Source organism: Gopherus evgoodei, chromosome 7, assembly GCF_007399415.2.
Source record: "Gopherus evgoodei ecotype Sinaloan lineage chromosome 7, rGopEvg1_v1.p, whole genome shotgun sequence".
Taxonomy (NCBI): domain Eukaryota; kingdom Metazoa; phylum Chordata; order Testudines; family Testudinidae; genus Gopherus; species Gopherus evgoodei.
In genome coordinates this window covers 126,852,478-126,879,204 of record NC_044328.1, presented here as the reverse complement: position 1 = coordinate 126,879,204, position 26,727 = coordinate 126,852,478, and the positions used below count along the sequence as shown (strand labels likewise).

The 26,727-nt window shown below is 40.5% G+C and overlaps 1 protein-coding gene across 2 annotated transcripts in view; it reads left to right on the top strand.

The window, feature by feature from the left end:
• PTPRG (protein tyrosine phosphatase receptor type G) overlaps positions 1 to 26,727 on the top strand; it is a 589,008-nt gene that overhangs the window by 501,766 nt on the left and 60,515 nt on the right. The window contains exon 13 of one of the 2 annotated variants that reach the window (XM_030569843.1): positions 408 to 537. In XM_030569843.1, the coding sequence (XP_030425703.1) occupies positions 408 to 537 (130 nt within the window). Of the gene's footprint in view, positions 1 to 404; positions 538 to 26,727 lie in introns of both variants that reach the window. The other variant, XM_030569844.1, reaches the window with a different exon arrangement.

Here is a 26,727-nt window from a genome sequence, read left to right as displayed (position 1 = left end):
CCAAAGCCCTTACAAATGAGCGGCATGAACCTGCAAACTTTACTTACCACATGGAGCTCTTAATTCATTGACCTGGGGGAATGACTTCTGATGGTAAGAGTAACGCTTGGATCCTGTTTGCAGGACCTGGCCCTAAAATTGTGGGTTAGTTAAGATTGGAACTAGGTACAGTAGTAGAGTCCAGTTGATGCATTGTATATGCACCATACTTTCATGCTGTAATGCTGATATGAAAGTGAAAGATTGACACTTTTGAAGGTCCAGTCTCTGATTATTTGCTCACATCATGTGAACTGGAGTGAAACTGGAGTGATGGAAGTTCTAATTCTGTATATAAATGAAGCCATTGTAGCATCATTCTTTTTATTGGTACTGATTATGTTCATTATATGCTTACTGTACAGCAGACAAGAATAGCTCCAGTATGGCAACCAGACCTTCTCCTGGCAAAATGGAATGGATCATCCCTCTGATTGTGGTGTCGGCCCTGACCTTTTTGTGCCTCCTCCTCCTCCTTGCTGTGTTGGTTTACTGGAGGTGAGCCCGTTTCCTTTACATTGGGAACTGATTGTGATTTGAGAGAGTGTTGGGAGTGTCTTTTGAATATGTCTCTGTATTTTTTATTTTACTGGCTGTGACGATGATGGATGCATTAGATATCTCTAGAGGTGTTAGGACAGCCATATTGGTTAACTACCCGTATATACTTGTTCATTAGCCTGTTTGCTTATAAGCCGACCCCCCCCACAAGATGGATAGGTAAAAATAGCAAAAATTGTATGACCCTTTCATAAGCCAACCCTATATTTCAGGGCTTGGCAAACTTTGGCTCCTGGCTCGTTAGGGTAAGCCGCTAGAGGGCCTGGATGTTTTGTTTACCTGGAGTGTTCACAGGCACGGAGCCCCTCAGCTCCCTATGGCTGTGGTTTGCCACTTCCCGCAGCTCCCATTGGCTGGGAACAGCGAAACCGCAGCCACAGGGAGCTGAGGGGCTCCATGCCTGCTGATGCTCCAGGTAAACAAAACGACAATGTTTTAGATATTCAATTCAATGATTCCATAGAGTTTAAAATCATAACATTTTGGTATAGACCCATTTATAAGCCAACCCCCACTCTTTGATGCATCTTTTTTTACCAAAAATATTCAGCTTATGAACGCATATATACAGTATTTCAAGTGTTTCAGGTATTGATTTTCATGTCATGAAGATGAGATTAGTGGTAACGATGGCCAAAACAACTTGTAACACAGACTAGTGTCTCCTCAGTTACTTCTCCTTAAACAGCTGTAACAATGCACATCAATCCTGACCTTTGGGAAAGATGGTCTTGTGAAAAAGGCTCACTGAACCGGGGTTCTGAGTTCTAGGCCTGTCTTGGCCACAGACTCCCTGTATGATCTTGGACAATTCCCTTAAGTGCTGTGTGCCTCAGTTTCCCCATCTGTAAAATGAGGACAATAATCCTTGTCTACCTCATAGCAGTGTTTTGGGGTAGCTCGGCTGAGCATCAGAGTTTTAATCTGAGGGTCCAGGGTTCAAGTCCCTGGTCAGGCAGAAGGACAGTTCCCCCTGTGATATCCCCTAAGAACTTCAGAAGGCATCTCTTGAGGACTCTCCTTGACTTCAGTTTTGGGGAGAGGGGAAAGCTCAGTGGTTTGAGCATTGGCCTGCTAAACCCAGGGTTGAGAGTTCAGTTCTTGAGGGGGCCATTTAGGGAACTGGGGTAAAAATCTGTCTGGGGATTGGTCCTGCTTTGAGCAGGGGGCTGGACTAGATGATCTCCTGAGGTCCCTTCCAGCCCTGATAATCTGTGATTCTGTGATTAGCTCTGTAATATTAGTGAGGGGCCCAGATATTACTGTAATGAAATGCATAGTAAAGCCTATGGGAATAAAATACAATAAAAACAAGCCCTTCAGATTGCCTCTTCTGAATAGATCCTCTTGGTTAGGCCAAGTTGTATATTGGTTTAATGATGGGGATGATAGTTACCCCCGAGGGAACTAGGTTTAGCATCACTAAACTCATCTCACTTTAGACCTAAAACAGATCTGATTCTAAAGCATCTTTCTAGATGTACCTGAAGCCACTGCATCTTTTGTCTTCTGTTGAGATAAAGTTATTTGATAGAGTTTACCTTAGCATGTACTTCTGTGGAAGACAGCCTCTGAGGAGAGACCCAGGGCTTTTCTGCTATGGAAGTTACCATTTCTTTTCTAGAAGAGAATCTGTATCCTGAAGGACAGGAGGCATGACTAGTTCAGAAAGCCCTGGAGCTCCTGTCCAGAAAGGAAAGGTTTAAATAGCAGGGCCGGGAAACAGCAGGTCTCTACTGGTTAAATCTTTGCTATCCCAGTCCAGAGCTTTCAGACCCACTTGCTGTCATGGGGACCCAGATGTTTAGATGGAGTAACCAAGCCTGGGAAATGGGAGAAGGCCGTTTCAAGGTTCTAGCACAGATCAGCGGTGTTGGATTTGGGTGAAATGTTTATCGCTGATGTCAGTAGTATCAGTGTTCGTTTTGGTTTGAGTCTGTGTCAAAAGAACTTAAGTTTTCACTGTTCTTTAAAACCATTTTTCTTCAATTGTTGAACACAAATGTACAAAGGATTAACCCAGTACAAATGTCAGTATTGATTAATATAAATAGTTTATTTCAAAAACAGTTTAAATAGGGCATGGGAGGGGTAGTATCATTAGAAATCTGTGTATTTTAATCATTTTCCATAAAGAACCAATTTAGGGGACTACCAGTCTATCTTCTAAAACATCTTTGAGCAATGATTAATTGGCCAACTTGATGGATCTGGAAAGTTCAAACAAATATTAATAAATAGGCAGCAGTGTTCCACATTGAAATCTTTTCAATTAACGGATGCAAATAATTAACATTACTATGAGGCTATCATGAATACAGTGGTAACATTAATTAGTTAAAAGATTAAATTGTAAAGACTCCTTTGGCACCCCCTGTAGCTGGCCTTTCTTTCATTGTACATCATCTTTCTAAAGTCTGTCCTGTTTTTCCTCCAGATACACAAACAAAGAGGCAAATTTCTCATCCATGCAACACTATTGAAGTAAATGAGGTTCTACAGGCACAGTATGATAGAGGGTAATATTTATCTCACAGTGATTTAAAAGGCCCTTCTCAGAAAAAAAGCCTTTGAGGTTGAAAACAAATCTTAATAGGAGTCATCCAGGAAAATGGTTGCGTGGCACTGGGAGATTACCGTATATCCTTTATTTGGGAAAGGTTGGTACTTTTGGTACAATTTCACTAATGCGTTGTGAGGAGTAATTGAGAAGACTAGTGTTGGATTTGCTGAAGCAGTAGCAAAAATTTGCTCTAAGATAATACGGTGGAATTGCAGTATCTGCTTCATCACCAATATCTGTAGAGCAACTGTTAGTAAATGCTTTTAATGGAGATGGCTATATTATAGGTGGCTAAAATTAAAATATAACTGAGGTTCAACACATTATCCTTAAAATGTTTCAGGTGACTTTTTAGGAGATTTAATTTGCTCAGTAACGACAAAAAACTACACAGAGGAAGGAAGGAACATGGGGAGGATCTTAATTGAAACTCAGTTACTTATTTGATAGCATAAAGGCACAGGAACTAGTCTTTGTTTATTCTATAACTTACATGAGTAATTAACCATTTGTTAACAGGTTAATAAGAATTGTGAAAACCAGACATTAAACTCCATGACAACAATGGATAGCCTCTCTATGTGTATAATCTATACTGAAAACTCATGGAGATTCAATATTATTTTAGACATGAAAAATATACATTTGGACTTCTACTTGAAGCACAAATATATGAATATAATTAGCAGTCTAAAGGTATTTATGAACAAATATAAAATAACAAATCTGGAGTCAATAACCAAACCACAAGGGTACACATTAGATGTTAACAGTCAGGCCATATATACTGAGTAGGAATTAATTTAAGATTTTGTGTATGAAAATCCTTGAGACTATGAAACTAGTATATAAGGGCAATAAGAAAGGCAAACTGATATTTCTGATTCTACAGAGCATTGGCAATGAAGTGGTTACACTTCATTTTGAGTGCCCTTTTCAGTTTCTTCACTTTCCTTAGGAAAAATAATGTATTTACATTGGTGGGCATTTAAAATAAAACAAAACCACCCATGCAATCTAATCTAAAAGTTAGGAAATTAAGATAAACTGGGTCTTCAGAAAGAAATAGTTAAAGTGAAATGGGCAACATATGGAATAATTTGCTAAATAAGGCCATCGAAGCAAATAGCATGAAAATGAGTTTGAGACAGATTTTTCAGAGTGGGAAACATGCTATTGAAGTATAAGCACAAAAAGCAGTTGTTAAGAAAAGATAATCCTCAAGGGGACAGGCGTGTTGGTCCAAGTGGTCTTTTCCTGTCCAGCAATTCTTTGTTCTTGTGTGAGAAAAGCATTAGGAAACTCCTACCGAGAATTAGAAAATTCAGAAGAGACATGGATTACCCTTTAGCAATGCATTTTGAGGGTAAAACAACTTGATATTTTCACTTTTGGGCATTTGAGAGACTAGATGATTTGAGAACAGAGGTGACATAAATAGAACATTGAAGCAGAGCAAAGCCTTCTGGTTGTTTGTATTGTATTGACGCCCTAGCATCTAGAGGTCTAAATAAGAAGTTAGATTTTTTTGTTTGTGAATATATGTAACAAAATTAGCTCTGTTCTGATCCTTTGCAACTGTCATTTCATGTTCTGTAAATGAAATGTTTCATAATATGTAGATGTAAGGGAACATTTTGAAAATTGAAAGAGCAAAAGCTTTTCCCACCTTTTAAGGTATTGAACTTCAGTAGAGTATTCTGTAGAAAATCTTTACAGTTGGCGATATTTGATAGTGATTTGTCCCACTTCTGTATGAGATTTTTGATTTGCAGGGGCAATTTTTGCTTCCTACTTCCTTTGCCTGAAGGAGATTGGACAAATGAAGACTGTGACATGATTGATCTTTGAATGAGGAGGTCACTTTATTCTCTGTAGCACTGCTGCCATCTGAAGTCATGAAAAGATATTGCAACATGAATCCAGCAATTTTGGCCTCTTTTTTACACTCGTTTTCTTAACATTTTTTTAATGAAGCTGTAGTGCAAGGAAGGCTGTTATTTTTTTGCATTATTATAGGGGCACATAAAATGTTAGCATAATGAGGCTGAAAAAAATCCCATTGCCTGATACCCCAGAACAATGAGCTGGTAGCTTCCTCAGATATCCATAGGACAACCAGAAACCCAATCTTTGCATTATAACAGATTCGACTTGAAACTTTTACTGGTGTTGGTTGTGAACCTCTGGTTGCTGGAGTAGGAGGAATGAGAAATCCATCATTTAACATTTCACTTTTGTATACTTTGGTTCACATCTTTGTTCACATTTGAAAATGAGTTTGACAATCGGATCTTTAGCCCCAGTGGTCATGACGACTGGAATGTCTGGTCACACAAGGTCTAAAACAAGACGACTGGAATGAAGGGCATTAGTAGAGCGGCAAAGGAAAACTAGCACAGTACTTATGCATACTGTGCTTGGATTAGTAGTACCCCAGTCCCACTGAATAAAGTGTTTGTTCTAGTGAGAGTTAGCACAGGAATACTGAAGGAAGGTGAGAGTCTAGTTATGAACATAATCACGCTAGTATGCCGGAAGGAGATGGAGACAGTTGGCTGCTAGTCACAGAAGTGCTGATGGAAACAAATCAAAAGGTTTGGATGTGCTTTTGTGTGCATAGGTTCCTTTTCTTTGGGCTTTGAGAATTGAATGAAATACTCCTTGCCCCCAGGGGTTGGGGGGTGTGCGTGCGCACAAGAGAGAGAGACTGTCCACTTAACTTTTCATATAGCAAACTAATTTGTGTACTATGTTCTGCCCTGACATGGCATGAGACATGTTTATGGTTACACAGCTAATTTCAGTGAACTCTGTTGCAATTTAAACCTTTGTATGATGGTACTTTGTATTATTAATCATTAGAACTGTGACAATAAGCTAGTTTCTTGGTGTCACTAGTTCTGCATGTTGATACCAGAATGCTCTTTGTACTTCTGTTTCAAGGAGGAGTAGGGAGATGGCTACATTCTGGGAACACATGAAATATTTAGACATGCAGTGAGTTCTTGTCTCTGAGCTTTGCAATGAAAATGAAAAAAAGGTATTTCGTGTGACTGATGACCTTTCATTGTCAGATGTTTTTGTTTGTGACTTTTATTCAAAACAATACCATACTATAGAGAGTGGTTTAAAAAGGGTAAAATACGCAGACACTATTAAGAAGCAATTAACATTTTAGAGTTTTAGCCAACAGCAATTTTTAAATAGGAACTAAATTATATCCATTTCTCATGTTCAGCTAAGAGGAGGAAATTAATTCACAAGTATAGCTTGAGAGTTTTCTTTTCCCCTCTTTTCAGTGGATACCATAATTCACCTTTGAATTATTGCAGTTGTCCAATGTTGTGATCCTGAAGACAAAGCAGGAACATTGTACTGCCTTTCTTATTAAATCAAGCTGTTTATACAGTGCTAATATGTTTACATTCAGGAGGGATTTCTGGAGCAACACAGCTGCTGCCTTTCAGAGAGCAAAGCAAGCTTTGCAGTGCTTGTTTGTAATCACGTGGTCTTTGAGGTAGCTTGGGGAAAAATGATTTTAACTTCCTTGGGCAAAAGTTCTATAGGAACTCTTTTTCTGTAGGTTTTTTTAATAGCATCCTATAGAGTTTAACAGCGAGTCAGGAGATCTTGATTCTCTTTCCCACTGTGTCATTGATTCATTGTGTGACCCTGGGCAAGCCACTGAGTATTTGATAGCAGTACCGTAGAACTCAATGGCAGAGATCTCATTGACTTCAGTGGGAGCAAGATTAGGCCCTTAATATCTCAGTGCCTGTTTCCCAAATGGTGTATTAGTGATAAAGCCCTTAGCCTTATCTGTAAATCTGCAGATGAAAAATGCGAGGTAAGAGCCAAGTACTGTTGTATAATTATCACTACTAATGAAGGTTCTCTAGGAAAGCTGCCATTCAATATTAAACTAAACTACAGCCTGTGTTTGAACTTAATGGAAATGAGGGAGATTTCTGTCTGACCAGTGGTGGAGCTGTTGTTGTTTGATCATTTTATGGGTTTTCTCTTATGAGTACCCATGATATTGTACACCTCTATCCCGATATAACATGACCCGATATAACACAAATTCAAATATAACGCGGTAAAGCAGCACTCCGGTGGGGCTGGGCTGCGCGTTCCGGCAGATCAAAGCAAGTTTGATACAATGTGGTTTCACCTGTAACACGGTAAGATTTTTTTGGCTCCCGAGGACAGTGTTATATCGGGGTAGAGGTGTATTTTGTCTGATGTAGTGAATATTGCTGTTATATTACAAATTGACAGCATTTCTAAAATTGCTTGTTTAGTTTAATGAGACAACCTACTTGCAATGTACTTAAAAAATGTTCCTGTCTCTACTGAATATCTCACTCTTGGAAGTGTCTAGGTAACATTTTCAAAAGCACCCAGTCCCATTTTCAAAAGGGACTTAGGTATTTAAGTCTTCCTGAAAGTCAATAGGACTTAAGTTCCAAAGTGCCTAAGTCGTTTTTGAAAATGGGATGTAGGTTCAAAAGTCACTGTAGTGCTTTTGAAAATTTTGCCTGCCATCTTCATGGCACTGAGCACTGATGTTTTGGACAGAGAAGGGCCAGAGCTTAAAGGTTTTGGTACCGATCCAATCTTTTCCAAAATTCAGGGGGGATGGATCCATTTTTCTTTCTTTTTTTTTTTTTTTTTTTGCAGTCAGCCTGTGCTCTCACTGGCCTGGGAAGTTCAGCAGAAAACTGGCTGAACTGTTCCCAGTCCTCTGCATAGTCAAGTCACTATGGTGTCTTGGCCCTCTGGCTAGATCCCAAAGTCCACCCCTTGCAGCGTATATTCTCTTCTCTCTGCCACCATGCTCCATTAGCAGCTGCCCTTCTTTGGCCTCTTCAGCAGTGGCACCTTTCACAGCTGTTTCCCTTCTTTCGGCAGAAGAACACAGTCTCAGCAGCCACTTCAGTCAAGGAACCAGCTCCTGGTCACCTGATGCCTTGTCAGATGACTTAACTCATTGCCTTCCCCAGAGGAAACAGGCCAAATCTCACACAAGTGTAGCTAAGTCCTCAACCCTCTTAAAGGGGCACTCACCCTGTGCCTCAGCCCGTTATAGAGCTATAGCTCAGTGCAAGTTCAGGTCTAGAGTTAATCTTTTCTGAAGTTAGACGGCCAATGTGTAGGTTTGTGTCTATCCACAGAATAGGCTCAGCATAGGCAATAGCATTACAAGTTTTCCCGCACTGCCATGACACAATGCATCAAAACACCTTTCTGGAGGGACAGCCGTCCCTCGACGTGAAAGGGTAATTCAGCTCTTGGGACCTCTGCTGACTCTTCCAGGAAACGATACCATTTTAATTAGAGCTCTTTTCCGTGATGTCAATAGTTGTCCACAAGAAACTGTTGGGTGGCCTCCGTCCAGCTGGTAATAATGCTCAACATTTCCGAGGTGGATTTGAACCATTGCCCTAAAGATGATAAAGTCTCTCTCTCTTTGCCAATCACCTGAGAGATCCATTTATTATTTCACAGAAGATTATTTGCATTGACACAGCCACAATTAATAATGGCTTTCAATAAAACCTGCAGAATTCTACAAGCTTCCCTTTCTGCCAGCCTCCTAGATTAGTTTGGCATGCAGCTGGTCCTTAATGTGCAATAACCACAATACTTTCTTCTTCTAATTAAAAACCTTATTTTGAAGTTGCTCTGTATTGAACTTTGAAAAGTAGCTATTTGAACACAGCAACGGTTTTTACTGCTCAGTTTTCTGTGAAACGTTGCCATTTTCAAACCTAGTAACTGCCCAGTCATTCTGGTTGTGCAGAATATTTGCTTACTAAGATTAGTCTAAAACGTCAGTCCCACTAGATTCTAATTAATTCAAAAATTAGGTGTTCGAGCAACCACTTACATACAGTAAGATGAAGATATGGTGTTACAGCAACACCTCAGGTGCTGATTCTGTATGAGGACATGACATAAGAACATGATTAAGTTCCACTGACGTCGATGAGATTGAAATACATGCTTAAAGTTAAGAACAAGAATGGCCACACTTGGTCAGACGAATGGTCCATCTAGCCGAGTGTCTTGTTTCTGACAGTGACCAATGCCAGGTGCTTCAGAGGGAATGAGCAGAATAGGTAATCATCTAGTGATCCATCCCCTGTTGTCCACTCCCAGCTTCTGGCAAACAGGGACTAGGGACACAGAGAGCTTGAGGTGGCATCCCTGATCCTCTTGGCTAATAGCCTTTGAGGGACCTATCCTCCATGAACTTATCAGTTATTTTGTGAATACAGTTATAGTTTTTGCTTTCACAACATCCCCTGGCAATGAGTTCCATGGGTTGACTGTATGTTGTGTGAAGCATCCACTGCACATGCTGAGTAAAAGTAATCAATCAAATTCAGTGCTGAGTTCCTGTCATAAAAAAGTGTAGCATTAGCATTTTTAACAAAGGTTAGGAAGCAGCAGGGCTTAGGAAACAACTAACCAAAGGGTTTCCAAAGTTGTACCTACGTATCTCCCACACATATCCTTTTCACATGCAAGTGCAGGTCTCAGCATGTGCAGTGGATGCACATGCAAAATTTGCCCAGGAGTGTGAGTTAAGCCCCGACGAATCATGTATGTTTTGTTGGCATAGGAATAAAGATGTGTGGGTGTGGTTCTATTGGGACTGCACAACGCCTCCCATAGCCATGATGGTGCAGTCCAGAGAGAGTGGAGCTGTGGGTCAGACCACAGTGTGTGGCCTCACAGGCTGGAGGTGAAGAAATATTGGTAGGAAGAGCTGTGAGCTCAGTCGGACGCGTAAGCACTTCCTACAAGTGCCCAAACACTCTTGCTCTCTCCTCAAACTGTCCTCTGTTCCCCCAGTCCCATGTTGGTCAGCACTGAAACTGCCTCTTGATTCCCCATCCCAGCTTCGGTGTTTCTGCCTCCTCTGCACCAGCAATTCCTTAATCACCTTCTCAACTTCCCCTTTCCCAGCTTCAGCAGCTTCGAGATGGTCTCTCCATCCATGCACTAGCAGTACCGCATCTACCTACGTTCTTATACTGGACCCCATCACCATGGTATCTGAGCCCCTTGTGGGTTTGCATTTCTGTAGGTGCAAAGTGCTGCATGGAGTGGAGAGGGTGCAATGAGTGCTCCACCCGTACTGCTGTGTGGTCCATCGTGTCCACCTCCCTGTGGTTTGGCTGGTCCACATGATTCCTCACCAAGGGAGCAGTGGGGGTGGGGAGCATGCCGTGCCCTTCCACCTCATTACTGCCGTCTGAAAGAGGAGACGATATTAAAAACTAAGAAATATGATGCCTACCATCACTTTTTAGGGAGTTGGGTAGGTTTCGCCGTCATGTTCTCCCTCCCCAGTTTAGACAATGCAGAGAATCACTTCCCAGCATATTTGCACCTGGTATATATCGTATAAAAGACAAGAGGCGTATTTATTTTGGTGCCACTAGAGGCAAAGATACAGAAATAGTACTCGCTTACTCAGGGCATATCTTGGTGTCCTGATCATGCTCACTGAGGTGTGGCAGATCTGTGATCAGTTACCTCTTCTAGACTGCGGAGAGCTGAAGCGTGTCATTGTTGCATTTTAAGTTTGGAAATGTGGGCAGCTGTTTGGTTACTTGTTCAAGCTTCTAGCATCACTCTGAGTCCTCTTCATGCTTCAGACCCAACACGAGATAATCCATGTAAATACTTTTCTATCTGTATCTCGCCTTTTCTGAGTAAAACTGTGAAATCCAGGGAAAAAAGATCTTGTAAACCCAAAGTATGGTGTGCTGCGGCTATTTCAGTTAATTGTTCGTTTGTGGTGTTGGATCCAATCTTGTTGTGGGGAACTAAAAAGGATCTCTTCTAGTGCCCCAGCTGCTCTGTGATGCCAGTGACATGTTTCTTCTGTGCTTGAATGGCTGACATAGTGAGGTGCAGCTGTGTGCAGTGAGGATCCTATCACCTAATAATGCCATTCCTCTGCAAATTTTTACTCCGTAACTATTTCCCAAATGGCTACTTTAGGGCCTTTGAGAATTCACTGGAGTTGTCAGTTGTTATAGTAATGGACCCCCTGCTGCTGAATTGGCTTAGAGATGTATGTTCTGGCTTTTGAACAGACTAACTCATGCTCATTAGACCCTCTTCCTTGCCCCTTCCACTCCTCCCCCAATAAAAAGGGGAGAGAGAGTCACTGGCTGAAGGTTGCTTTTTAATCATACTGGATGATTTAAGGACTGGAGTGAGTATGTGGGGGAGAGAGAGAGCTGGAAAATTGTCCCCTTCTGTTGTTATATTTCTGTCGTTTCTACATTTGTTTAAGCCGCTTTAGTTTTATTTTTCACTTCAAGCTATTTAGATAAGAATTACAAGAGCTGCCAGTTTTCCCATTAGACAATGTGATGATGACTTCCGTCTTTAACAAACAAAATTTATTGTTAGTTTTCTTTAATTAAAAAAAAAAAAGGAAGGTGGGAGAGATGAAGAGGACTTTGCCAAGCCAAGGTACCCAGAATTTTATAAAGAGAAAACTGATTAGTGGAAATTTCTGGTACTGTGGAGAAGTCTAGAAAATTCAGCAAGTAGTATCTTTAGTTATTTTTATACAGGTTTTCAAAAACCTTTTTAGGAACTTCAAGTGCAGAAATGATTATTCCCTCATCTCAAGATACTAGGGGATAGATTCTGTTTTCATCCTAGTGTAAACATGAGTAATTCTACTGAAGTCAGTAGTGACTCCACATGTATGTTGGTGTTAGCATGATCAGACTCCAACCGTGTCAGGGTTTTGAATTTGTTTCAAGACCTGCCCTGCATGACTGAAAAATTGTTTAGTTCTAAATATGTTCTCAAACGTATTTAATTGCATTTCTAAATCATTGTTTCCTCTGTATTCTGAGCCAAATCCTCCTATGTTATATGCATCCCGCCCCATTGAGCTCTGTGAATCAGATTCATGTCCCATTTGTCCCAGTGTATATGTGGAGTAACTCCACATTTATGCCAAGCAAACGAGAGCAGGGTGTATCTGACCAGGATGGATGGCTGTAACTGAAGGCTTGTCTACACGGGGAGAAAGCCTCAAGTAGTTAGTGTGCATTAATTACCAACTCCCTGTGCGGACGCTCATTCCATGCTAAGAGTGCCTGTGTGCATACACGTGGAAGTGTATTAAGTTAAAGGACATAAAAGGAACGTCTACACTTAGTCAGCGTGCCGAGTAGACACTGCACACCCAGCTGGCACAGGTAGCAAGAGCGGAGTGGACAGTGGGGTACTGCTTAGGCGAGTAAAGCACAGACATCAGAACCCGAGGGTATATTCCCTACGTGGTTCTCTACACCTTGAAGCAGTACCTTCCACATCTACACTGCTGTTTTTGGCAGTACTGTGTCCTGCTGCCTCCCTGCTGCTGGAGTCTTTTTCCAATAAAGTGAAAAGCTCCAGCAGCGAGGAAAGGCTGTGCCACAGGCTACCTTTCTCAGCTGCCTGCCTCTGCCAGAGCCTTTCACTGCTGAGAGAAGTTACACACTGCAATGTGGACAGAGCCTGCCTTTCACTGCAGCATGTAGCTACTGTGTCACGAAACCCATAGGTTGATGGAAACCAGACCAGTTCTGAGTTTGGAGTTTCATTTGATCTGTTCTATAGTGGTTGGTAGCCTGAGAGCGGAGGTTGTAGATGTTGTGATGATTTGAAGTAACAAAGAGAAGCAGAGCTTGGTACAGGTGCTGCTTATTAGAGCTGGCAGGGTATTGTCTAAAACTCCGATTCTGCATAGTTACTGTACCTTGCATTGTCTGCAGTGAGTGCCAGCAGTGGGCATCCTAGAAAGAGCAGCAGCATTCTAGGTGAAAAGAGAGAAATTAGCAGCATCCTGAGGGAAAGGGATGAGGATGATGAAATTGAATGGTATTGCAGGTATTGTTACATGTCACTGTGCTTGCAAAAGGGATGAGCATGTTAAGTGTTAAAAAGACTAGAATTAAGCCTCAAATAAACCAGATGACTGAATAAAAGCCGTCTTGGTCCCTGTATTCCATATGCTGTAGACAGTTTAATATTACCCTAGGAAGAGAAATCCTGTTTCTAAGCCATTCCAACCGGTCAGATCCTGGATGGTATGTTGTTTAAAGGGAAAAACAGAACAGACCTTAGAAATGCTGATTTTAAAAAGAAATTAAAAAAAAAAAGAGGTGCCAGAGGCCATCCTGGCAATTACAAGAATTAATAGGCAGCAAGTTTTAACCAAACACAAGGAAGTACTTCACACAATGCACAGTCAACCTGCAGAACCTGTTGCTAGAGGATGCTATGAAGGCCAAAAGTATAACTTGGTTCAAAAAAAAAATTGGATAAATTTATGGAGGGTAAGAGGTCTATCAGTGGCTATTAGCCAAGATGGTCAGGATTCAACCCCATGCTTTGGGTGTCCCATAGCTTCTAATTGCCAGAAGCTGGGACTGGATGACAGGGAATGGATCAATCAATAATTGCCCTGTTCTGTTCATTTCCTTGGAAGCATCTGGCACCAGCTACTGTCAGAAGACAGGATACGGGGCTAGACAGACTGTTGATCTGATCCAGTGTGGCCATTCTTACACTCTTATGACTTTCAGAACCTTAGGTCATCTATGTGAATTTCTTGTCCATGGGGACTTCAAGGAAAAGGGTCACTGAAGTCAGTGGGAACTCTTCCAATGGCTTGACAAGTTTTAGATTGGCTCTTATTCAAAAGATGTTGATGCATATTTAATAATAAAATATCTAACATGACTATAGAGTGAATTTTATACTATAGTTAATATTATAGTGGTAGAACAGGATTTAACGACTATTTAGAATTCCTTTTGTCTCCGCAATGAATCTGACAACGTAAAATATTGAATTGTATTCTTTTTAACGTTGTTATTGAAAAATGAATCTGACAAGAACAGAGAAATTCAGAGATACAGTTTGAATGGGAGGACGTGTATCTTTTTTTTTTTCCCATGTAGATCACTCAATTGAACTCGCACAGATTGTCAGCCAGTGCGAAAAACCCATTTTATACACTTCTTGTTTCTTTTTATTTAGAGAGTGTAACAATATAAAGTCCAGGGGCTTACCCCACCGTTTCCATGAAGTGCCACCTTCTGGGGAGAGAGCAGAGAAGGGGAGCAGGTGAGGGCGGTACAGGTCGGGCGGGGAGTTTTTAATGCCTGGGGTGACTTACTAACTATGTATGTATGTGAAATTAATCACATTTGTTCAATCAGAACTCTTATTCTGAAATCACCTGCTATATATGCCTGATTTATTTCTGCAGTAACCCTCTTGAAGTCAGAGAGGTTACAGCACAGGTAAGTTTGATCCATTATCTTTAAAATGGTCACACTTCATATTAAGGTTCTATTTATAGCTGGTTTATAAAGGGTTAACAAGCAGTGAGTTTCGGACATACATAATATGTGATGCTGATGATTAAGCACGTCAGTAGAAGGTGTCAAAGCAGGCCATAAGGCATGGTTATAACCATAATGGACGCTATGTCAATTGTTTGTTTATTAAAACATCTATTACTCCTTTAGTTACCCGTTGTAAACTCCTTTTAAATGGAGCCTTAATATAAAGTGGAACTTTTTAAAAGGTTGATGAGAAAATGGGTCATTTAAAAAAGATTAACAGTCATTATGACTCTTTTGTGAAATATTTATATAAATTTTTTAAATTAAAACATTTTGCAAATAAGAAAAAAATGACAGTATAGCCTCTTTCTCTCTCCTGCTCCAGGGAACAGTTTATTATCCCGTCCTTGTTTGAGCTGTTGCTGGGTTATATACTTTTATGTGATGCTCTGAAGAGTCTCTCTATTTGTATAATATGGTATCTCATAAACAAATCAGTTTGTCATGTAGGACTCTCCTGGAAGAACTATGACTGAAACATTCTATAATACAAGTAGATGCATCCTAAGGGCCCAGTATACATTTATCGTAAAACAGTAAAATAACAGAAGCTGACAGATAAATCATGTTTTCATCCTCTCCGTGTAACTGTAAAGTGTAATCATCTAAGGGCCGTATTCTCAATCCCACAGCAACATTCAGAGTAATATTAACACTAGTTAGTTTCACAGCATGAGGCACTCTGGGTATGAAATTATAGGGTTAGGAATGTTCAAATCAATCCATCAGTATACCCAGATACACAGAATGGATCAGACACCTGGATGAAATAATAAAGAACAGGGGTGATCTTATCTTAAAGCTTCCTTTCCTTTTGTGGGCTCTGGATTGGGGTGAGTCGCTCACAGTCTATGGAAAATTGAATCCACCTCTGTTCATAAATATGTAGTATTAGCAATGGGCTTTGTGCTCTGAATAGGAGCTTAGCACTTTGCAAGGCCGCAGGAGGGGAATAAAAAATGCTCTAAACCCATTTTAGGAAGTTAAAATTGCCATTCTCACCGTTTTAGCAACAATAGAATCTGTGGTTTGTTAACCAAGGTTTTTTCAGTTGTCAGGCTTGAGCAGTGCTTAATTTGTAAGAGGTGCTGGGGCTCGAGGAATAGGTGCCAGGGCCCTAGCAATTATTTTACACTCATAACTGATGTAGCAAGTCGAGAAATGCCAGGGCTCAGCCCTGGCCCAAATTAAGCACAGGGCTTGAGGATTTTATGTAGAGATGGGGTCAGTTGAATGCCAGAGAGATAACTGGCATCTAGAACCTGAGAGCATTTCTGCAAGCCGCCTGCACTGACAGTTTCATCCCTTCTGCTTAGCCCATGTTGGTAAGAGAGTGTGGAAGCATAGGTGCTAAAAGGGAACAGGGGAGAGAACTGGAAAAAGGGGAACTTTTAAAGACTGCTGCTTGGATAGTATCTGTTCTGCTGCTGCTGCCAGCTAGTGATGTCACAAACTAATGTTGCTGGAGGAAGGTTGTGATTGGATAAGAATAATACACCCTACAGTATTTTACTCTCCTGTGTTTTCTAATCAGAAGTACTCAGTTCCGAATTCATTGCTACTTGGTGTCCATATTACAGATGCAAAACCAAACCTCTGGAAATATTGTCCTAGTCCTACTTCATATCCTTCATTTTCTTAGTTTTTGAATTATTTTAATAAAAGCTTCGTCACTCTTTCTTTCTCTCTTTCTCTCTCTCATAGCACCCAGGACACCCAGTCATGGACCAGACTCCATTGTAGAAATACAGAACCAAATGACAGCCCATACCCTAAAAAGCTTATACTCTCAGTATAAAACAAGAAACAACAGATGGATCCAGACAGACCGATGAGGGAGTACAAGGAAACAATGAGACAGTATTGGTCAGCATGATGGGGGATGGTCTCTGCACACCAGCGACCTAACCGTTGTCAAGTTTTTTGTAGGAATCATGGCAAAGGAGAGTTCTAAGGAAGGATTATATATACCAGTCTCACTTACATTCCCCATTCATATTTTTTGTGCATCTCAGTATTGCACCGGTTTTGGAGTGTCAGAGGTGGTTGTTCGTGCATCCTGTTCTCCAAAACTTTAGCGACGCTGCGTGTGAAAGTTAAAGCTGACTCTAGGCTTCTTTATCTTGCATGACCGGCATTTACACAACAGCAAAACAAGAATCTCCTGACCTTGGCATCATTTCAGGCTTCATCTTCATTCAGATAAACTATTTCTCACCACTCTCTTCACTATCTCTAGACCAGCAGGACTTTTCTTTCAATCTGTGTCTTCTTCAACAAACTCCTTTTGGACTTTGCATAAGAAAAATTCCCGACTTGTAGTCTCAGCTAGATTGAATTCCTCAGTTTTCTACTGACAATGTTTGTCTTGTGCCCTTGCCTTTTTTCTCTTTTGGGGAAGTTAAATCTCCTAGAAAACATCAGTGGCAGTTAGTTTACAGACCTGTTTTGAACATGTTTTGTGATATTTAGGGTGAAACACACCTATCGGCTTTGATAGCAGTTACTCATGTTTCATAATAATTCAGATTTTTTTTAATTGAAGAAACTTTATTAAGTAACAATTTGCATATGGAAATCAGCCATAATTTGATTCTGGTGATATTTAATTTAATATTATACCTGTTTACCCAGGAAGATTAAATATATCTCTTAGAGATCAATTCCAATACATATAAAAAAAATAAAATGCAAAAAAAAATTAATGGGCAAGGAATAAATGTTTCATTTTTCTCAGTCATGAAATACAATTTCCGTTTTCCAAAAGAAAATATAGTAATTAGGGAAATTTGCAAATGGAAATTAGCCCTGTTTGGTCTGCCTATTTATTCTGGTCATTAAATGAAGTATTTAATTAGCATTTATATAATTCATGTTTCAATATAGTCTATTTTATAATTCCAAGTTTAAATATAAAATTGAAATGGGCTTGATGCAACCTATTATTCACATGCAAAGCACCTAATTTGATAACATAGATATGAAGATGCTGAGAATGTGAATTACAAAAATTCATATTTTGAAAGGATGCAATCTACGTTTTCTGAAACTGTGGGCTGAACTGTTATTTTTTTTACTTTTTATAATTTGCATACATATTAGTCCCTGTTTAAATGATGTGTTAATTCTATTCATTAGACTTCAGTAAATGTGTTTAAATCTCCAGATAATCAAGCTTAGGTCCCTGGGAAGCAAATTATGGACTTTCATGTTAAAAAACCTATTGTAAACGTGACATTTATCACCGCTGAGGCAACTTATGTGTAGTACTTGGCTACAGTCAGTATGGTAAATCCAATCTTTCTTTTTGACGCTTATTGTAATGATTATGATCTTTGAATAAGTATCTGGTACCAGGCCCTTAGTGTCTCTTCAGAGCTGATTGGGGACTTCAGAAACCACTCCACCCATGATGTGTTCAAAATGCCAATTCAGCTCTCCTGGAAAAGGGAAGCTTAATTCAAGCCCTAACGCAGATTGCTTCAAGCAGAGAGAATACAATTTTTTTTTTCAATCCTGAGGATAATGTGGGTGCTGAGATGACTAGAATTCCTTGAATGGCCATGCTGATGGGGCCCCACAATGCATCTGGCCCATCCCTGCCGGGAGATTCTTCCTTGCTCCAGTACATGATTGGTTTTTGCTCTGAACCTGAGACTCTTTAGCCCTCATACCAGAATCATACCAATTGCCACAGGGAAGCAAATTTTCAGAGTCTTTGCTTCCAGGTCCCTCCATCCTCCACAGACTGTAGTGAAGGTGGAAACAATCTGTTTGTGGTAACATGCTATGGGAAGAAAAGGGACTACGAAGTGGTGTTAGAGTTACATGACTTCAGTTGCCTATTGATTTGGCAGGGCTCATGTTGGAGTGACCCCTGAATGACAGTTACACTTGGAGATGCCATGTCTGCTCTGATTAATAAAAAATGAGATAGCAAAAAACGTTCTTAGGCCATTATTGTGAGAAAATGCCTACTGCATTGCAAGGCCTATATGTTAATTTACATCTGCTCTTGGAGCGTATGGGCCTTCTCAAAAAAACATGATGAAGGATCAAAGGGAATTCATTTGAACGTTTGTAGAAACAGAGGGTTGAAGTTCAGTGTCACTGTTTTTGTTATCTACAAAGCTACATGAACAAGTTCCCTGTTGTATAGTTTAAAGCAATAGGTGGAGCCTACCGGAAAGAAAGCTTGTTGTCCCTGCAGTATAGTTTTATTCCAGATGCACAGAATGTTGTAGCTGAGGACAAGAATAATATTTGATGTACAGTCACAGCAGATTTTTTATCTCACAACATCTGAATACACAATCTCCGCCTTCTCTATGGCATTTTGCTTGAGAAACAGTTGGGCACGTTTGCAGGTACAGGGAACGCTCATACTTCGCTACCATTTATAATACAAACCCGTAGGCAGGGCCATTGGAAAACGAAAATTCCATGTTTTATTATGGATGGAAGGTTTGGTTCCCATGGATTGCGGTGTTGCAGGACTGCAGATTTTAAGTTTTCATTTGGTTTTGGAGATCTTCTTCAAAGTGTGAGCCAATTCACTTTCTGTATCTCTAGAGAGAACGTCCCTTTTACCTTGCAGTCTTCTCAAAAGGGGCTTAATTCTGAGGCCCAATGGTAACATTAACAATTTCACTGCTGATTTTTTAATTGGTATTGTCAACTTCATGTGGATGGATTCATTTGAAAGCTCTGGTGGTCAACACAGGTGAGCTTGGCAGCTGCAAAACTAAACACCAAGCTCAATCTTGTCCAAACAAATTCTTGGGCTTACATTGCAGGAAAGGAGATTTCGATTAGACAGAAAAAACTTCCTAACTCTCAGGGTGGTTAAGCACTGGAACAAATTTCCCAGGGAGGTTGTGGAGTCTCCGTCATTGGAGGTTTTTAAGAGCAGGTTGGACAAACCCCTGTCAAGGATGGTCTAGGTAATACTTAGCCCTGCCATGAGTGCAGGGGACTGGACTAGATGACCTCTTGAGATCCATTCAGTCCTGCATTTCTGCAAACTTGGAATTTGAGAAATCTCTAAACAATAGAGACGACAGAACAGCCCCCAAGTCAGAGAGTGGTGCTGGAATTTGGGATAAATCCCAACAGGGATTTCATAGAAGATGTTCTGACTCTCATCTGGCAATGCTTCCTTGAGCTGTGATAACTTAAGGGAGGAAGCCCTAGACTTCCTAGCTGGAGGTGTAGCTGCACCTTGAAAATAGCTGCTCCTTTGAAGGCAGAAACAGGTAGATCCTGCCTGTCACTGTTATAAGGCAGGGTAGGGAGTTCTCAAGATATAAGGGGATGGATTTTTAGTTCATCCATTCTTCTGCTCCACACAGGAACAAAGTTTGAGCGAAAGTCACTTTAAATCACCTTAGTGCCCTGAGTGTGCAGCTGCCAACACCTGGTGTAAGTTTGAGCACCCGCAGGCCTCGCTCAACGGTGGGAAGGCAGCACTAGCTGACTACAGGCAGTGGTCAGCACAGCTGGGTAGCGTTCTGATTCAGCATCTTCCCAGAGGGAGCCTTGTGCACAGAGCTCCTTCTTGGCCCTAGCAAGACCCAAAAAAAAGAAGCATGACAAAACACCGTTCATCTTCCCATAAGCCTAATCCACCCCCCGTCACAAGAGCCCTCCCTAGTGTGGGAGGTAAATGCTTTGTCATTTCCATACAGATGCATACTCTGTGTATGTGTGTGTGTGTTTCTCTTGCACTGGGAACATCACATCTCATTGGTGCACTGGAGCAGGAAAGAGACTGTTTGCCAAGAAAAAAAGACATTAATTAAACACACCGTATACTGCCACACGTCCTTTACAAAAAAAAGACTCATTTGTTAGTCAGCTGAAATTATCTGGCACTGAACGTCTTGTGCTGATGTGACAGGGTTTGCTTGCTCATATAAAAGCTGTTCGACTTGCCCCTTTATAAGCGAGAACAATAATTTCCCTCTTTCCAAATTGCAGTGTGCTCATGATTTTTTTTGTAAAAAAAAAAAAAAAAGTGTGTGATCTTTGTCTACAGATTTGTGGACATTTGGCCAAATGCAACCTTGAGTAACTGGATGCAGCTCCCTTGGATGTGTCTGGGCCAGAGATAGTGGTGTCATAAAAATGATGAAAGTCCCCACTTGGTGGTATGTTCCTGTGCCAAAAATTAAAAAATTCTGTGCCCAGAAAATAAAAATTCTGTGCACAGTATTTTAAAATTCTGCAGATTTTATTTATCAAAATAACACTACATAATCACTAATTTCAGTTATTTTGATAACTTATTTCAAAATATCTGTCAGTAATTATGTCTAACAATACAGGCACACACACAAAATTTCCCCCAGGTATAGAGAGTTAAAGAAACTCCTATGACAACTCAGTTCCTGTTTCTCTGACCCCTTTCCCTCCAGAGCCCAGCCATGGGCCCCCACACTCTTACCAGATACCCACACCCCCTCCCTCCCACAGCCCAGCCATGGGGTCCACCCTTGCCCAGATACCCACACCCTTTTCCCCTCAGAGCCCATCCATGGACTCCTCCACCCCTGGCCCAGACACGGATGCCCTCCCCCCAGAGCCCAGGCATCCAGAGGGAGAAACAGCCTGATGCTTGGTCCCATGCTTGCATGGAATTTCCTGCACGCAGCCTGCTCTTTCCTTCAGGGCATGCTGGGAACTGCAGCTGCTAGGAACCCTCTAGCTCCTTTCCCCTCCACCTGGCAGTATCTTCTATGTCTGAGCTGGGCTCTGCTGGATCCAGCAGCCCTTAGTAGTGACCAGCAGCACTGCAGCCCGTTTCTGTGGGGGAAAGGAAATTATGCACATGCAGTGTTAATTTCTGCATTCTGCAGTGGCGCAGAATTCCCCCAGCAGTAAGTATAAATTGGTCACAAAACAAGGGCAAGTGGGTACAAATTGCAAAGAACTGTGACACATTAAAAATACCCAGATTAAATTTAAAAAAAAGTTCTCCTAAAATGAGCAATATCTTCAATAGTTGTCTAATGGCGAGAATTGCTGAAGTTCCTTTGATGAGAGTTCATTAGAGAATTCCCAGACTTCCTGGATCTCTGCAAAGAATTGGTCCAACAAATGATATCTAAAGCTGTAGTATGCAATAATGTTAGGATACAAGAGCTCAGTGTCTGGACAGCTTTTTAGTCTATTGTGGAAGTATAACTTTGTGTGCTATAAATAAAGCATGTGACAAAAATCACCAAGTTGATTTATCCATCCTGTCAAGTTGGCTGTAATCAGCTAGAAGACAAATAAATGGGTCAAAAGGTATTTCACACTTGAGTGATCTGGACAAGAAATCACAGACCTGAAATCAAAAGTCTGAGACAGCTGCCAGAGAAAATGGCAAAATGTTTCTCTATTTAATCTATTTATACAGTGTTCATCTTGCAAAAGTCCTCAATTTAAGGCACAGGTATAAAACTTGAGGAAAAATGTTACTGAGTTTCCAAGACTTCAGAAATGGAAAGTGATGGAGTGGACCATTTAGTAAAATCACAAACAGAAGAATACAACTGTGCCAAGTCTGTGTATCAGTTAGATGGTATTCCTCAGAATGGGTGTAACAGCCTTAATTATTATCATCACTCTGTTGGTCACAGGGCTATAATCTAACCCCTCCGGCAGAACAGTATTAAAATTGCTACCAGAGATCACATAAGAATGTGGAGAGTAAATACAGATTGGGGGGGAAGACATCACAAACAGGATTGTTAGAGTCATAGGTATTAGAAAATAGAATAAGGATCAGAACTCAAAAAATCATGGGCAAAATAATATCTGCCTTTAGGGTCAGAGATCACTGTATGTGGAGTGAATGGAAAATATTTCTGAACCAAGTGACTATTCCCAGTTGTCTAGTGGAGAGCAATGAAGAGGTACCTGGCCCACTGGCTCTCTTTTTAACATTCACATTCAAAAACATTCACATGTTTCTTGTTAAAATGCAGCCTCCAACGAATATTGTTTGTTCTCCCCCCCACATCTTGAAACAGTTCTAGAGTAACCAGTGCTAAAGTTAAATGAGCAGAGATTTAAGAAATCAGTCAAAATAAAGTAGAATAAAGTCTACTAGCCTATGTTCTGCAAATATGAACAGAAAACATATTAAAGAGGATCTTTTGTTAAGGGATCTAAACACAGATAGCCCTATTGGTAATTAACGTAAATGACTTGAGTTCCCTATGTTGTATCTCACTCATTTGAAACTCGGTTTTATCTTTAATCAGAATATTCATTTCAATATGATGATTCTTTTTATTAGATGTTTCAATACACACATTAAGGCAAATGGAAGCTAGTGCATTATCTGTACACATTGTATCTCTGCTCAAAACTGAATTGATCTGGGTATGAAAGGAGTTTCCAGTCCTCAGTTTAATTTTGACTGTTACACTGATCTCCGAAAGGCAGACTATCCTCTGCTGCTCATTTGAAAATTCTTGACTTTTCTGTACAATCAGAGGTCTATTAATACGTTTCTAAATCCCACTGTAATATTTAATGATGTTCCTTGATTGTTCAGGCCTTTTGCATAACAAAACATCTTTTCCCTTAACAGGAATACTCAGGGCATTTTGAACCAAGGGATAGCTCTGAAACTTCAAAGATGTTCTTGTTTCTTTTTTCCTTTTTATAAATATTTTGAAAATATTATTCTCCCTTCTCACTCCGTGCCCTGTCTTTTTCAAACTCATTCTTGATCTTTGACTGAGATAGTACAGTCACCAGTGCCTCTTGAGGAATTAAAGTATCAGCGACAACATTTGGTTATAAAATGTCTAGAATTTTTTTATTGGAAAATTATCTGACCAGTGTTTATTAGGTCTGGGAAAGTGGGTAAGTCCAAATATGCATTGTCTTCATTTGCCCATGCTTCTTAATTACACTTAGCTTTAATAATGCTTACACCTTTTTTGTATTCATTTGATCTTTCTGGTGTATGAGCCTAAAGTCTCTTGGATTTGTATTAGAGGATTGCTGTTGTTTGTGGGATTTGTTTAGAAAAATCCATGTAAGGAGCGGTTGCTCTATTGACTACTGAAGTTATTGGGCAGACCCTTAGCTTTTGTAAATCAGCAGAGATCTGTTGGCTTCAGTGAAGCTATGCCAGTTTAAAACAGCTGAGACTATTCCCCCCACAATGTTTAATTAAGCACTAAGTTATTGTGATGTGTCTGATATTTGTGTTTCCTCCTTACACTTGTTAACCTTAGAATACAAGGAACGCCTTAATTAAAAGTGTCTCCCCAGATATACCTCTGGCTTAGCTAGAATTGTGAAGAGTCGATAATATATCAGCAGCATAAGGAACATAATCGCCAAATGTACTGATCGCTAAACAGATTAATGATTCCCCAGACCTCTGCCAAAGAGACCCATATAACATATGAGGTTTGTTATCTGTCCCTGCACAAATCTCGGCTTCCACAGACATGGCTGTGGAAGGAAGACTATCTGGATACCAAAAATTCTGTCCTTTAGTGCGAGGAGCAGATTTTGTAAATTTCCTTACTGGAGTACTAGCATTAAATATTGTATTTCCTGTGTCCCCCATCAACTCTGTCTGCCAGGTACTAAACATCTGCTGGTCTTGTCTTTTGGCACCTGCTCCTCTTGTGTTATGTTGATTAAAGGGCCTTCTCAATACATTTGAAACCAAATTTTAACAAGAAGCTATAGGATTCTCCACAAAATTTGTAAAATTCCCTTTTCTATGTAAAAAGGCAAACAATAAAGACTTTCCATATTATTCACAACACTCAAAAAGAAAAACGTGCCCTAAATAGTCTGAACTTGAAATATGCCAATCATCTGTCCATCTTGACTTCCATCACAAATGGATCTTTCCAGTCTAGAAAGAAAAGGGAACTACCTTCCCATTCTATGGTTAATTATGCTGGACAAATTTCCAGTTCCAGTGAGTTCCAGTTAAAAACGGCCAATGCCTAATAGCAAGATGAGAATTAAGTCTAAATTTTAAGTACATTTAGTTGCAGGCATGTCTAGATCCAAAAGCTGGTTTGGTGATCTCCCAAGGGACACTTCAAATAAATATCAAGAAACTCTGCTGTTTTCTTATTGTAATGTAAAGAAAGGATAATCCTTCCAGCCGGAAAAGTAGGTCTCTTGTATTTTGGAAGAACTTACTGTTTTCAGGTGCATGTTCCAAGCAGAAAAGCTATCTCTGCCACTCACTGTTAACAAGCCTTTTCTGAACTGCAGTTTTTGTAGAAAAGCTTCTGGTCCCCATGAATCAGAGTTTGTGAATTAAAACATGAAAAGAATGCACCCAATTTTTGGACCTGGACAAAAACACAGCCACATGTACCTTAAATTTAGACTTAGGTTTCCTCTTATTTTAAAGTATGTCTCATTGGATATCTTTCTAAAACTAGCTACTGCGTATGAGTCTCGCAAGCTCATTCTGTTGGTGGTGTGGCAAAATAAGACCCAACTCTTGCAAACAGATGTGTTTGGGGCCTGCACGGAGCCCCAGTGCAATCTTGAGCTTCTAGTGTTGGTACTGACAGCCTGTCTTCATTGATCACAGGAGTTCTTGCAATTACTCTACAGCTCTTCACTTGGAGGAAAATTTAGCTGCCATTTAGAAAAGTTTTAGGCTACTTTCTGATACCTTGCTGTAGTCAGGGTGTTATAACTGAGCATTTTAAGGCACTACTTAAACTATCATTTGCTTGGATAACTGAATCTCTCACCATTTTAACCTGTAATACACAGCATAGAAGATACAGTAGCTAGGCAGTTTGCTAGCTTCACAACATATACATACCCATTGCACTAAATACATCTGTGGCTTATAGAGAAAAATGTGACTGCAGATACACTTTTTTGTACCTTACAGATACCCCATTTTTAAAGACTATGTTAAAATGCTGCCCATAGGTTTTTCAACCCTGCTTTCTCTTCTAAATCCTCTGAGTGGCAATGCATATGCCTGAGAGCATGCTCTCTTTCCGTGGAAAGTACTGAAAAGAAAATCTCCTCAGTCGTGTGTGAAACTGCTGAGTGTAATGGACACAGATGTTGCAAGCTATTGATTAAAACTCAGGGAAATTCTGACTCTTCTAGCTCCATCAAAGGTCACAAAGGTAATAATTAGTTACCGAGTGTTACAAGAGTTAGTGTCATCACAAATAAGCTTTCACAATTGCCTTAGCTTTTCTCAGGGGACACTAGAAAGATGGGAGCAGGAAGCATGGAAAATGTTTATGCTGGGTTAAACTAAGATTTATCCACTTACAATTTGCAGTTGAAGAGCTTTGTAAATGCATTACATCATTGGCCACCTGGACACTTTTTGGTTGTACATCTGATGATGATAGGAATGGGGGAGGGTTTGTGAAATCAAGTCTTTGTGCATGTGTCATGCTTTCTGCAGCTGTTTTACCACTTAAATACCTTTCTCTAAACCTTTATTGCATACGGACTGTGTTCAGCACTGTACGCTACGTAAAGGGAGACAGCCCTGGGCTAAAGGAGTTTACAGTCTAAGGTTATTCTGTATAATCTGTTGGCATCAGGGAAACAAGGTTTGCAAATGCATCCTTTGTTCTTAACATGGACATCTCTGCAACAGACTGTAAATACTTGTAAACCTGTGCCTGGTTGGTGTGGCACTCTGTCTCCCTCTAGTGGTGACTAGGCCAGCGAGAGATTGATGAGCCTGTTACAGCCTTGACTAAGGGCTGGTCTACACTACGGGGGAAAATCGATCTTAGATATGCAACTTCAGCTACGTGAATAACCTCACGGCATGGGATTGATGTCCGCGGCTCCCCCTATCGATTCTGCAACTCCGTTCGGGTTGGTGGAGTTACGGAATCGATATAAGCGCTTTCGGGGATCGATATATCGCGTCTAGATGAGACGCGATATATCGATCCCCGAGCAATCAATTGCTACCCACCGATACGGCGGGTAGTGAAGACGTACCCTAAGAGACATAGTAGGGACCACCACTTATAACACCAGTGCTCCTTGATGGGTCATCAGCAGCAGGAATCAAACCTGGGATCTCCTGAGCTTAATGCACAAGCCTCTACTGCCTGAGCTAAAAGACACATTTCTCTT